The sequence below is a fragment of the Lepisma saccharinum genome, chromosome 14 (genome assembly GCF_977018435.1).
Source record: "Lepisma saccharinum chromosome 14, izLepSacc3.1, whole genome shotgun sequence".
Classification (NCBI taxonomy): Eukaryota; Metazoa; Arthropoda; class Insecta; order Zygentoma; family Lepismatidae; genus Lepisma; species Lepisma saccharinum.
In genome coordinates this window covers 33,704,460-33,718,994 of record NC_139242.1, presented here as the reverse complement: position 1 = coordinate 33,718,994, position 14,535 = coordinate 33,704,460, and the positions used below count along the sequence as shown (strand labels likewise).

General features: G+C 35.9%; 1 protein-coding gene across 3 annotated transcripts in view; it reads right to left on the bottom strand.

The window, feature by feature from the left end:
• The window catches only part of Mvl (solute carrier family member malvolio), a 132,650-nt gene that overhangs the window by 40,603 nt on the left and 77,512 nt on the right, over positions 1-14,535 (bottom strand). For all 3 annotated transcript variants that reach the window (XM_083135366.1, XM_083135365.1, XM_083135367.1), the window contains 5 exons: positions 12,089-12,237; positions 7,800-7,922; positions 6,684-6,910; positions 3,689-3,827; positions 1,209-1,364 (listed from right to left, as the gene is read on the bottom strand). In XM_083135366.1, the coding sequence (XP_082991492.1) occupies positions 1,209-1,364; positions 3,689-3,827; positions 6,684-6,910; positions 7,800-7,922; positions 12,089-12,229 (786 nt within the window). In that variant the 5' untranslated portion in view covers positions 12,230-12,237. The remainder of the gene's footprint in view (positions 1-1,208; positions 1,365-3,688; positions 3,828-6,683; positions 6,911-7,799; positions 7,923-12,088; positions 12,238-14,535) is intronic.

Genomic DNA, 14,535 nt, shown 5'->3' with positions numbered 1-14,535 from the left:
TGAATCTTTCTACTAGATTCATAGCTGTACTACACTACACTATACTACGTTTATGACAAACTGCGTAGCTATAAAGGTATGAGATGAGAGAATTTTCCTATTGATTGCCATCTGCGAGCAAGTGAATTAATTCTGCATTTCGGAGAAGACCCATTCGCCAAGTTACTCGGGCCCCTCTGGTTGAGATAATACACCACTGCTTATTATCACAGATATCATCACTATGTTACTGGGAAGCAGATTTCTGTTTTGTAAATCCATTTTTTAAATAAGTGACACACACTGTTGAATTTATGGAATTATAAAAAATCAGGAGCACAGAGAGAAAACATTGTGGGCCCCCTACACCTCAGGGCACCCCTGCATTGCCGAGATTTGCGGGGGTAGCTGCTACGCCACTGCTGGAACCTAACAACTGAATTAACTGTGAAATGTGCAACCATTTTTCAAATGAAAATCTTATCACATTTTAATTCCAGCTCCCAATTATCATCATGTAAATCAAATTCATCCTCCTTTCTACAAAGTTTCTTGGTCTCTTCTGTAGTATTGAAATTCAAAGGGTGGTGGCTTACCACACTTGTGAGAAAGATAACTCCATCGTCAGCCTATACTGCTACTCTCGTTATTTGATTTTGTACAATATTATTATGCAATGAATTTAAATTTATGTCTGCCATTACACTCATTATAACTTTCCTCTCTTTAATCATGTGCTTCTCCTCTCAGATAAAGGCAGTGTGTGCTCTCCTGAAACATTACATCAACAAACGTGTTTAAGTGCTTGAAACCAGGGCTTTTTTCTGACAGTACGCAATGGTACACCATACAAGCACCTTTTTATACACGAGAATAAAAAAAATAGCATCTCATTTTGATGAATGAAATGTGTGTGTGTGTAACTAAATGGAAGAACGATTGTTTATGAACATATCACAATATTTTGAGTAGTTCTTACGATAAACACAATAACAATAACAAATAAACTTGAAGGGCACCGGAATCTTTCCTTCCCAGAAAAAAGCACTGCTTACAACAATAGTAAATTAGAGAAAATCTACATGCAAGCAATACGTATGCACAAGAAAAAAAGGCTTATGGGAAGGCATAAGTGCTGTAGCTATATTACAAATATGCTTACTATAAAATGACAAAACAATCACTTCTGCTTGTGTACAAAAAATCTGTAAATGTTAGAAATAACTCACCTTAACTAAGGCAGAATGAAGATACAGATTGTGGGGCATAATAACAGCCCCTACAATCCCCACAGCCTGCAACAGAGCCGAACTATCACAGTTTTCACACCAAGGGAGAAACATGCCCTTTAATACTTCACCTTGGTCAGGTTTTACAACTCCATACTGAAATGAACAGAAATCACTTAGAAAATATTAAAAACGAGATAAAATAACAACAAACACCTTGCTTTGTCATCTGAATTTTCGGACTGGGTTCAGTCCTTCTAAAGGGATGGAAGGAAAGTAAGTCATGGAAGGGTTAAAATAGATAAAAAAGTAATAAAAAGTTTGATGTCAGGATCATTTCCCTGTAGCAATCTGCCAATTTAGGTGCAACGAATGACTGATCGCTGCAGGGGATGATCAAGACATCAAGTGTTTATATTTTTCAATTCTTTTCAACTATTTTAACCATGTTTTAACACTTCAACGACTCAAGTTTTTCTTTCCATTCCTGAAGGATCAAGTCACTCTGAAAATTCAGAGGACAAAACATGGTAAGTGCTGTGATTTTGGCACATGGTGTGAAATACCAACTATTTCACTCAGAAAATACTTATAAAAGAAGACCACTATAGACCAGAACAAATTACTGAAGCACTCATATTTTAATTTATGTCACTAATTAATGAATAATAAGTTCACAATATCTATAAAAATTAGATCTGAGCCAATCGATGTATCGATATCGGAAAGTATTGGTTGGAATTTATTTAGTGATACTTTGCCGGCATTGTGGTCTTTCACAGAGTTTGCAAAAGAGCCATGTAACACTTTTGTGGAGTCTAATTATCCTGAAAGTTATGCAAAATTCGAAGTTTTATTTTTATTTTGAACCAGTATTTTGTGAAAAACTGGATTTTGTAACAGGGGCGATTCCTCCATGTAGGAAGTGAAGAACTTCCTACAGTTCATTTGTACTTATTTCGAGTTCTCTACTTTTTAGGAGTTTAATGCGTGTTATAAAATTGTGAGCACAAGGTACGTACAATTGACTAGATTAGCTACTGTCAAGAGTTGACTGCTTTCGCACACACCAGCAGCAGCCGAAAGGTGATGGCCACAGGCTTTCTGCTTCTCTCTGAGGAACCACAGCTGTCATCCTACAGGCAGATGGGTGAGGGGTGGAAGGGGCAGCGAGGTTGTGAAGATCGGCGAGGACTGAGGAACCAGCAAGTTATTCCTCAATCAGCGTTGCCAATCCCAGCAAAATTGTACTAAACCAAGCACAGTTTGATATTTGTTGGCTCTTAGCACCCTGCTTATGACAATGGTAAAATCTGCAAACGCCAGTCCCTAATTCAATGGAATATGTTTTCAGAAAATAGAAATAATGTTATGTCCAAATCTTATTTCTACTTCACCAGCGGACATGTTTCAAACGAAAGGGAGTATGCCGATCCAGCGGCAAGCTTTTTTACAATCATGCCACGATCATCTATATTTTCTTCATCCTGCCCGATTTAGTTCGTCAGGAGATTTTGTGGTAGGAAATCGGTGGAAATTTTGAGGTAAACAATTTTCTCAAACCTTTTTAATTTCTATGTTGAACTCATGTTGTTTTTTGTACAATTTTAAACAATTTAGGAGAAAAATTTATACTATTACATAACTGTTAAAAATAAGTAACGCAAGTTCAATACTCTAGAAAAGTAGATGCAGAATTACAATTAACAGAAAAAAAAGTAATTAGTAATAAATCCTAGCACAATTTAGAAACATTTAGCAAAATTTCGAAGATTTAGCAACACTTTTTGTTATCGTGAATCCACTCGATGACAGGGAGGGAGAAGAAAATCTAAATTCTTGAAAAATCTGAAATATCGTTGACGATAATTTCATCGGTTTTTATAGGTTCACATTTAAATATTTCATAGTTCAAAGTGAGGAGCAAGGGCCCCTTGCCCTACCTTGAGCATAGGCCTCCAGCTAACATTCTAAATGCAAAGGGTAGTACAAGTGATACATGTGAATGTAACTGAATGCATTTTTCAAACCTTTTTCAGATTACGATAATTTCTTCCTACACTCCGAAAAAGTCACGAGTCGCCACTGTTTTGTGATTACATAACATGTATTTTAATATTCTGATGCTATTCTTGAATATTTATAAAGAAAAACTCTTATAAAATTGATGCATATAATTGGGAGTGGAATACTTATACACTAATATTAACCAATATTTTGAACAACTTTTAGTTATTAAAAGCAACAGTGTTGGTATCGGTAGAACCTGTATGGGCATCGGTTCAAAGTGGTGTTGGTTCAGCCCTAATAAAAAGGGGTTCTTGAATGCAAAGAACAATTTTCAATGCAATTCATGGTTCCTCAAATTAGTATTTATTAATTATTACAGGGACTGATCCAGTCTCTCTTAAAGTGAACACTTTTACTGATCTAGCATATAAATCATGAATGCCACTGGTCATATGTCTTCTGTCACTCACCTCATATCCAAAAGAAATGGCCATAACAGTTATGAGAAAACCAAAGAAAAATTCCAGCTTCCTCAGTCCATATTTATCCAACAACAGGAAAGTAAAAGTATCTACCACAGTTATCAGAACGCCACCCCACAGTGGGATCCTGTTGAAATAAATAAAAGTACACATGAAACTTTATTGTCAAAAACTCAAGACACTAAATTTAAAATAGTCTTTGTCTACATACAAGGGATGGTTCAGAAACATAATTCACAGTGCTGATAAACGATATTAAAATTTATGCACACCAACAAGATAATCATGGCTTTCCTTTACCTTACAATAAGTATATATATTTTACATGATTCTTGTTTTGGAATTTGGAGATTCCTTCTTTTCAAGTATGTCATGCAGTATGGTTTTCCTTGGTGTTTACTGTGCATCTTCAAAAAAACAAACAAACAACTAACAAACACACACACATGCACACACACACACTACACCACCATAAGTTGACCTCCCTGCCCTTGCCTTGTAATCAAGGGATCCCAGGTTTAATACCTGGTGGAGGTATTTGGATCCACTCTAAACTGTAGGTCTAATCTCGATTAGTACCTGTGCATAAAGTGGACTTAAAACAAAAAGTCAAACCACCACAAAGTGCTGCTAAAATTTTGGTCACATTGCAAAGTTTTGAAACTGCAGGTCAGTTGTTTGGTTAATTTTGTAATGTCACTAATTTGCATCATTAGGTTAACCAGAAATATGAGAACAAATGGAGAGAGGGGTTGAGGGGCAACCCAGGGTAAGGTGAAGTGAACATATAACCTCTCCCTTGCCAAGACCGCAGTGCGTGTTTCATGAACACATCCTTCTCGAGGTGACTCTGTTTTCGCTAAACACTGTGGATCTAGATTGGGAAGTCGATAAAAATTCCTGAAGAGGGGCAGCCTCTTCAGAACTGGCCTAGAGTCGATGGGACATTGGTCCAAAGGAGTCTCGAACCAGACAGTCATAGGCGGAGTTGGAGCAACAGAATGGCTGTGACACTGCGAGGGAGTAAACCCTCCAAACTGGCAGGCCGGAAAGCCATAAGAAGGCAGCCCCTTCATTCGGCTAGACTCACATAGGCATCGAAATTCATTTTATTCAGAGAAGACAAAAGGTAGATGCTGGGCAGATCAAATGAAAACGACAAAGCAAGAAAAGGAAAATGATTATTGGAACATGGAATATAACCTCTCTGACAGGAAAAGAATGTGAGATAATAGAAGAAATGGAAAAATACAAGATTAAAATCTCAGGCATAAGTGAGATCAAAAGGAAAGGATCAGGAGAAATGCTGATGAATAAGGGATATACCTTAATACTCTGGAGTAGATAAGAAAGCAAGAGCAAAAGAAGGTGTAAGTATAATATTTGAAGAAGAATGTACGGAGAAAATAGTAAATTGGGAACCAATTACATCAAGAATATTAAGAGTATATATGGAAATGGAGGAGAAGATATCATTTATTCAGATCTATGCACCTACAGAGGATGCAAATGAATGTGAAAAAGATATTTTCTACGTCAACCTACAGGATACTATAAATAACGCTAAGGACTTTGGGAGACATGTGATCATCATGGGAGACTGGAATGCCAGAATTGGAAATGAATCAGAGAAGGGGGACGAGTGTATGGGAAAGCATACAGCAGAAACAGTGAAAAATAGCAATGGAGAGAGAATGATTGAATATTGTATAGACAATAATTTACTTATAGAAAATACATTTTTTCCACATAAAACAATACATAAAATAACATTTGTAGCAGAAAGGAGAAGAGCATGAAGTGCAATAGATTATTTCACTTACACAGAAAATACAAGGTATGCAATACAAGATATCAGAGTGTACAGAAGTGCAGAACTAAACACCGAGCATAAATTACTAGTAATGAAAACAAGATTTCAGGAAAAAATAGAAAAAATAAAGTACACAAGAATTAAAATAGGATAACTAAGGACAGAATGTAAGCAAAAGGAATTTAAAAGGCAAGTGAAGGAAGAGTTGAACAAAAGAGAGAGAGAGCTAAGTATCCAGAACCAAGACAAAGAAGAATTAGAAGAAAGATGGAATATTCTAAAAAGAGTATTGATTAAGACAGCTACAGAAGTTTGTGGCTTAACAACCGTAGATGATCAAAAGAAAATATCAAAATGGTGGAATAACCTGGTTAAAGAAATAGTTAAAAGCAGTGGTGGCTGGCAGCTCGTATGATGGATAGTGCCAACGTGATCAAGAAATCGAAAACTTTTCGCTAGCATATGTCATAGAAATCTAATGAAAGAGGTAATTTTAATGGAACTTTGTTTACTAAAATTGCAGACAAAAATTCAGAGTTCCTAAGATTGGTTTATTTTACTTTGCATTTGTACTACTTTTGGCTAATCGTGAAGATAAGGATGAGTGAACACTCACAAAGAACACCAATGCCCAGGCCGAGATTCAAACCTGCAATCTCTGGCACCGTAGCATGCTGTGCGGAGGTCAGCCAGAGTTTCTAGGAAATAAATGTGACTATTAAAATTTCGACGCCTGTCACTTTTTTTTTTTTTTTTTTTTTTTTTTTTTTTGTCAAAGATGGTTACTAAAAGAGGGAAGACACTAATGGAAGTTACGAGAATGGCACAAGATAAGAAGAGTTTTAGTAGATGGTTGAAGGACCCCAATGCCTGACAGCATGAAGGGGAAGAAGTAACAATAATGGAGAGAAATGGTCACAGATGAGAGGAAGTGCCCATGGCTTTTGCTAAAGGTACCATTGAAACATTCGCCTCAAGTGATCTGGGAAAATCTCAGCAAAGTTGACCATATATGCAGTTCGAATTAGTGATGATCAATAGTCTATCAATATTAGTTTATTTCTAAAGCCACAACAACTGAATATTAACTGAATTAGGTATTTAAATAACCATATTATATGATATGATTTTCAAATTATACTAATACTAATTGAACTGAATTAAACTTACCCTTTGTTTGATAACAAATATAATGCGATTGAAGTGCCAATTACTTCTTGCATGTCAGACCCAATAATAGCTATTTCCACCATGATCCATAGAATTAGCCGTGGAACTTTCTTGTATTGTCTGTAACACATTTCAGCTAGATGCAATCCTGTTACAACACCCAATCTTGCAGATAACCTCTGCATTACCAAGCCTAGGATGGTTGCCCACATCAACACCCACAGCAGCTAAAATGAAAAAACATACAAGTAACATATTAGTGTATGTAAACATTAATTTACCAGTAAATATTTATCATATGTGTACTGAGTGTATAGTGGAACTAAGGATGGAACTAGCAAATTTAGATGTGGATATCAACCAATTCATGGATATTCCATCCTTACCACTGATGAACCAGTACATTTAATCAAATCTATGATTTCATTTTACATCATTAAATAGCTTGGATGTGTGGCTTGAAGTGAACGAGCCCAAGAATAAAGAAAGAATCTTGGTCAATGACATCATCTTTGGGAACAACTTCTCCTCACATAAATTTAGGACAATTACTGCTACTAATGTTAATTATCTATTACTACTACTTTGCAGGAGACCCGGGTTCGATTCCCAGTGTGGGTGATCTAATGGAATTTTTCCAGCCTTGTCGCTGCATAAAGTGGCTCTGGGACTCACCCAGCCTCAAATCAGTGGGTACCTGGGGGCAACCCTGCAGGGTAAAGGTGGCCAGAGCATGGTGCTAATCACATCACTTCCAAAGTGGCCGAGATCGAGAAAGGAGGGGGCTCTACCCCCACATGCCCTAAATGTGCCCTCATGGCTACTACTACTACTACTACATTATTTGTTAAATCAAAACCTCAAACTTCTACTTCTAATATATAAAACATTTATGCATAATTTTGGGTTAGAATGAAGCTCAAATACTTAACAAACAAAACAACACAAACATTAAGTTGTTTTGAACAATAACTTGTTCAATAGTTAATAAGTAAAAACAAAATCTTAAGTGGGATACTTTAATATTTTATTGCAATTCCAAAAAATATTTTTTTTATTCCTAGATATAAATATATCTACATACACACACACTGAGAAAAATATAAACATGCTTACCTTGTAACTTGCTACAGTACCAGACTGCAAATCAGACTCTATATTCCCAGGATCTAAATAAGCTATGCTCATTAAAAATCCTGGACCTGTAAAAGCCCATAGTTTCCGAAAACTAAACAGTTTCTGCAAAATAAAATAAAAGTTTTACAATAAAAGTTCCTGATATGTTCACACAGAGGGCCAGAATCATCTGATCCATGAAACATTTTTTTCCTTTCAGATTATCTGTCAAAACAGTAGTGGCTATACTAGATTTGGGTATTAAACTGAATAAGGGGACATTCATAAATCAAGTTTCATAACTTTTCTCTACAGTACCACACTACTTGAAGTGGTAACAGTTCGTTATATCGGAGACACATTTCTTCATTTTTACAGAAGAAACTAGTTACGGAAATGAGTTTCTCTAAGGTTTCCAAAGTTCGTCGAGGTATTTTCTTTCATCGTGGAATCTATTTGACCGGGAAATCATGTATTCTTAAGATAAATATCTCACCAATGCACAACTGCCATTGCTTTTGCTACGTGAACCAGATGCTGCATACGTTTGATGATGTAACCCCCCTGTCAGTGTTTCCAACCCCCTTTTTTTAACTATGCTTGCCTAACCTAACCAAACCTAACCTAATCTTCTCGGAAATGGTTCGTGGGGCTATCCGTGAATGGTTCGTGGGGCTATCAGTCAGCTACCCATGCATAATGTACAATTTGCACATGTGACGAACACGATAGTAGGTATTTTTCAGATAAAAAGGTTGGAAACACTGCATACCTACAACACTAGTCAACCTCTGCCTGCCATATTGTGTGTTACAGAAGTGAAAAAAGAAATAACAAAAACTACTCTCTTTGTGAAAAATTGTGTTTGTTTTCGTGTAAAAAGCATAATGGCACCTTGAACTATGTTTAGCAATACACAATTCGTAAGTACGAACCATGCAAAATGCAAAATATCCGATTTTAATGTGTCTCCGATATAACAAACTGTTAGCCTTGATTTTGCACCCTGAGTTCTATGAGACAGGCACCATGAATCGCGTGTAGCGCTGGGATAAGTGCCTGAACCGTGGAGAGACTATGTTGATAAGTAGTGTATGAAGTGTCCTTTCACACGAGTCCGTTTGTATTCATCTAATAAATACCTACTGCAGGCTTTGTATTCTCTTTTTCAGATCATCCCTCGTACATTGATGAATACTAGAGGTAGCAAGGTGAATTTGTTTCAAATGCAAAAATGTGGTCTCACACTCTGTCTTGAACTGTACTTGCTATTGAAGGAGAAGACTTTTACCACTATTTACATTGCCCTGACAAAGTAGATGAATTTGGAAATAATAGTATGCATTGTCAGAATTGGATAATTTTTTTAAAGGTCAAAAACATTTGACACTTGGCCAACGAATAGGAACTGCTTGATTAAGGAACAAATTCTTCATTTCAATGTCAATGGTGTTTGGTATTAATTTTCATAGCATCGTAAGTATTGCTCATAACTTTATGGAAACCACTACCATCATCTTGAACCACTTCATTTAAAAAAAATCATATCTTTTAAATATTACCTTCCTCCCTGCATCGTGGGACTCTTATCACTGTCATAGTGTTTACACAAGATCAAATTAAATAGATGAATGCACATAAAGAAAATATATATTTACTCACAATGTTCATACCATTTTTTCTTGTATGATGTGCATGAGTGTGGATCATGTTAGTAGTTAATTTCCAAACACTCACATTTGCATAATCTTATATATACTAGGGTCAAAATTTGATGATGGATCTATACAAAATGTATTTTATGTAGATGAAGTTAGGTTTTACCTAATGATATAAATAAATAGGGCTGGGTGAATACCATATTGAATCGATGCTGATATTCTCATTAACACTGCCCTACTGAAAATTCTATCTACTGTTTTCAGTAGATCAATAGGTGTTTTGAAACACCTAATGTTTAAAGTAGCTGAACTATACTGCTAACGTTTTTGGTAGTCCAACTGTGTCTACTGTCTTAAGTAGCTGAACTGTACCGCTAATGTTTTCAGTAACATAATTGTACAATAAAAAGCTAATATACAAAAGTATCATCATTTGAACACAACTCTTATGCGTCAGCTATGGCAAAAAAAAAAAAATGGAGGGGAGGCAGGAGAGTGGGGGCAGGAATATTTCTGGAGAGCAGTCACAATTATTATACAAATAACTGTGATACAAAAAATACCTACTTGTGCTAAAAGAGTACATATTTAGGTATGAAGGGCATTCACCACTCACAAAAATTCTCATTGTCTCCACTCACAATGGACAATCTTGACTTGGAGATGAAAAATAATAATACTTTTCTGTGCAGGTAGTATCAGCAAATTTTTAGAGAGGAAAGTATTTGCCACTAGAGTAGTATTTGAACTCTTACAGTAATGATCAATTAATAAATGAATTTATGTATTTTACTTCATCTTCCTGCAACTTTTGGCTAATTGTAAGGATGAGGATGAAAGGTGATAAAATGAAATACATGAAGGGGCAACTACAAACACATATGGACAGCATACAACACAAGTCCCACAGAAAATTATACTGGGTCCAGACACCAGAGCCTCGCTAGTCTGCAAAAATGCAAAAGTGCATATGTAATTTTTTTTAATAAGTATTTGCATTATCCAAGCTTTATTGTAGACATTTAAATTACTCAGACCTGATTATAGCTTATTCGAAACACAAAAGTTAACAGTGTAAGAAAACATGTAAAGATTGTCTTGTTATGGCACCAGAAAAAAATTAGTGGAGGGGCCAAGGGAGGGCAGTCACATTTAATGTACTTCTACACACCATGCAAAACTGAATATTTGGGCTAAAAAGAACATCCATCTAGTTTTTATTGTTTGTTGGGGAAAGGGATGAACGAGCAGATTATTCTACCGGGGGTAACCCCACCCCCTCTGACACTTAGCACAGGGATGGATGATTGAGGTCAAGCACACCATTGTCCCAGTTTTTCTTTATATCATATAAATATGGGCAGGAAAATACAGCTGTGGCTTGTATATTTTGACATGTTTCTGTTGATACCACAAATCCACAAACCACCTAGATTTCGTAGACTTCGACGTTGTCTGGTTCCTCCCAGCATAGAGATGTTAATTATTGAAGATTAGGCACACACAGGAGATGTACTACATAGAAATTTTCAGCGAAAAATGCAAGCTCAACCAGGACTCGAACCCCGGTCTCTGGCATACCGTGCCATTGTTCTAACCACTGAGCTACCGAGCCGGCCTGGCCTAGCCTGATTCTTCGCTATCGCTGTTTTCCCTGTGTGGAATCGTCTCTGCCAGTGCTACCGCAACGGGATCTGTTGCCTTTGAAACACAGTAGACTTCGATGTTGCCTGGTTCCTCCCAGCATAGAGATGTTAATCATTGAAGATTAGGCACACACAGGAGATGTACTACGTAGAAATTTTCAGTCTACTGTGTTTCAAAGGCAACAGATCCCGTTGCGGTAGCACTGGTAGAGACGATTCCACACAGGTAAAACAGCGATAGCGAAAAATCACGCGACGCCAGGCTTGCTCGGTAGTTCAGTGGTTAGAGCAATGACACGGTATGCCAGAGACTCGGGTTCAAGTCCTGGTCGAGCCTGCATTTTTCGCTGAAAATTTCTACGCAAGACCAATATTGTATTTGTAGGATTATCCAATACCAAGAAAAAGTTGTTTCGCAAAATTGATAAGAACATTTTTTTGACAAATTTTATACATCTGAAAATTAAGAATCGTATTTAAAACCTTTCTGCCTGCACCATACTAAAATTTTGTTGCGATCAGACCACCTGTATTTTATTTATAAAATTTCAAATAGAGCGATCGTTTGCAAAACTCGAAAAAGCTGCATTTTTTTTTGTTCTCACGACAATAAAAAATAGACAACAAAAAATGGTTAGCACAAATTAATGCAGAATTGAATGAGTTAAATTTTGATGTTACTCGCTTTTATATAGGTCCACTGGTTAAGTTTTAATTGGAGTCCAAACTCGAGTATCTATAATTTTAAATTTGACAGTAGGCTGTTTTCATCTAGTTTATTCAATTTTGTATTCACAAACAGATAACAGGTGATATTCGGGACATTAGTCTTCCAGAATATTGTAATCTAAAGAGTTTGAAGTCTGCAAAGAAACTCCTAGAATTGTATTATTTTTAAAGTTGGTAAGCCTAAGCACATTGTGTATTAAGAAATAACTTATCATCATCAGATATGGCAATTTTAAAGGTATACTGTACTCACTTCTCCAATGTCTGGTATGAGCACTTTGTTATCTGAGAAATAGGCTTGCTTTGCAGCTGGAGTAAGACCTGTATATTCATTAGGGCTTGGGCTTGGACTTGAAGGTGGCGTTGTATTTTTCTTCTCGGCTTCGTCCGGCATTCTTGAGTCTACAGAAAGAAATAATGGGATCACTATTATGAAATGCTAATCATAATACAAGAAAAACATAACTTCATGTAATGTTAATCCTTCAATACAAAAACAAGCACAAAACAATAAGAATCATCCCTTTGTAGATACATACCAATATGCCAAGTTACTGTGGGAATTATTCAGTGTAATAAAATATTGAAAGCCCAAATCTACTTTCTTTGTTTTCGTTTTTAAACCTCCATGAGACACAATAGAAGCATGTACATCATGAGCAAAGTACACACTGATACTAATACAAGAGATAAACATAATTATTATGTAAGTTTCAAGGTACAAACACTTCACAATTCATACAAGGAAAGAAGGAATTTTAAGTGAAAATACAAATATTAGCCCGACCCTGTGGCCGAGTGGTTAGCACATCGTGCTGCGACGCCAAGGGTCCCGGGTTCGAATCCCGGTCGGGCTTGGTTGTTTGTGAATGTCCATTCATCAATTTCATCATTTCATCACTCATCCCCATCTTCGCAAATTAGCCAAGAGGCACAAGACGCGAAGTAAAATAAACTAAATCAAATCAAATAAAAAAAAAATCAAACAAATATTACAAGGTTAGCTTTTCTAATTCCTCATTGCCCGTTATGCAGAATTTCATGAGCATATGCAATTTCTTTAAATAATCAATTGAAATGTAATGAAATTCAAAACATAAAACAATAAGATCTCAATTTTTAAAATTAAAACATAAGATACATACATTTTGAAACACTAACCTTCCCACAAAGCAAATTGAAAACAAAATATTTAAAGTTTGTCATCCAAAGATGAATTGCTTGTGAAAAATATTTCATTTTGATAATTTTGATATCTTCTTCAGGAGGGGACATTCAGATTATTTCTTTAAAGAAATGTATCCTGATATATGGCTGATACAACAAGCACTTTATGTTTCAACCTACCATCTTTAATGTAAATTTATATTTCAACTTTAATTCTTTCAACACATATTTTATATTTATCATATGTGCTACAATATTTCCGATCTATTTATGGTAACAAGTAATTAACGTTTTAATTTAAAAAAATTAATTGCATAGAATTTCGAATTAGAAATTCTTAATACACGGGCAAAGTTCAGCCTGCAGATGCTCCATCGATTAACCCACAAAAAAAGTACAATATTACTATAATAGATACGAGTTACTGATGATCCCTACTAAATATATCAACAACAAGAAAAAGATTTAAAAATCTCAAATCACGCAAATCAAAGGTTATTGATTTCTAATCCAAAACTGCTCATGTATTTAGTTTTGATTTAAATGTAAGCATGCTGAATCTAATCATACGTATGTACTGATGCTCTTTCTTTGCTCATCAAAAAGTATGAGGTAGTATCTGATGGTAGATCATTGTAATAACATGCAGAGGTAGCTTTGAAAGACGACAGGACTGTAGATTATGAAAAAGTTGTCCAGATGCAGTTTTGAGTCATGTACAAGGGTTGGGGTATAAGTCTTGGAACTATTTTTTTTTCTTTTTCGCGAGAATGCAGGACCAGCACAAAAATTCATAATATACAAATGGAAGCTGACACTGTAGGGAACTGAACAATGCACAAACAATGCAGATCATGGGTAACAAAGCTTGATAGGAAAGTGTCAAAAAAAAATCATAGCAACAATAATACATGTTGTGGACCCTCTGGGAGACTACTTTGAGGGTTCATAGGGTGTTTTGTGTGTTCCTTTTTTTTGTGCTGCCAATGTAGCCTTGTGCATAATACCCGCAAGTACAATGATACTTTTTTTAATGATTTTTTTTTTTTGGCACTTCTCTACCAACCCCTGGTACATTGCTCAGTTCCACAAAGTCTCCTCTTCCATTTGCATATTTTAAATTTTTGTTCCGGCCCTGCATTCTCACAAAAAAAAAAATAGTTGCCATGACTTATGCCCCGCCCCAACCTCATAGTTGTATATTTTGTGTCTAAATTGGAGTCTGTGATTAAAGTATTTTTGTGTTTACATCAGCAAGATTTTAAATATTGTGCAAACCAGAATTTGACTGTAATTTAATCTTCTATTCATTACTTTTTTATAAAATGAATTTTCTCTTAATAACCTTGAGCCGGACCCTGTGGCCGAGTGGTTAGCACATCGTTCTGCAACGCCAAGGGTCTCGGGTTCGAATCCAGATTTGGTTTGGTTGTTTGTGAATGTCCATTCATCAATTTCATCATTTCATTGCTCATCCTCATCTTCGCAAATTAGCCAAGAGGCACAAAAAGCGAAGTAAAATAAACTAAATCA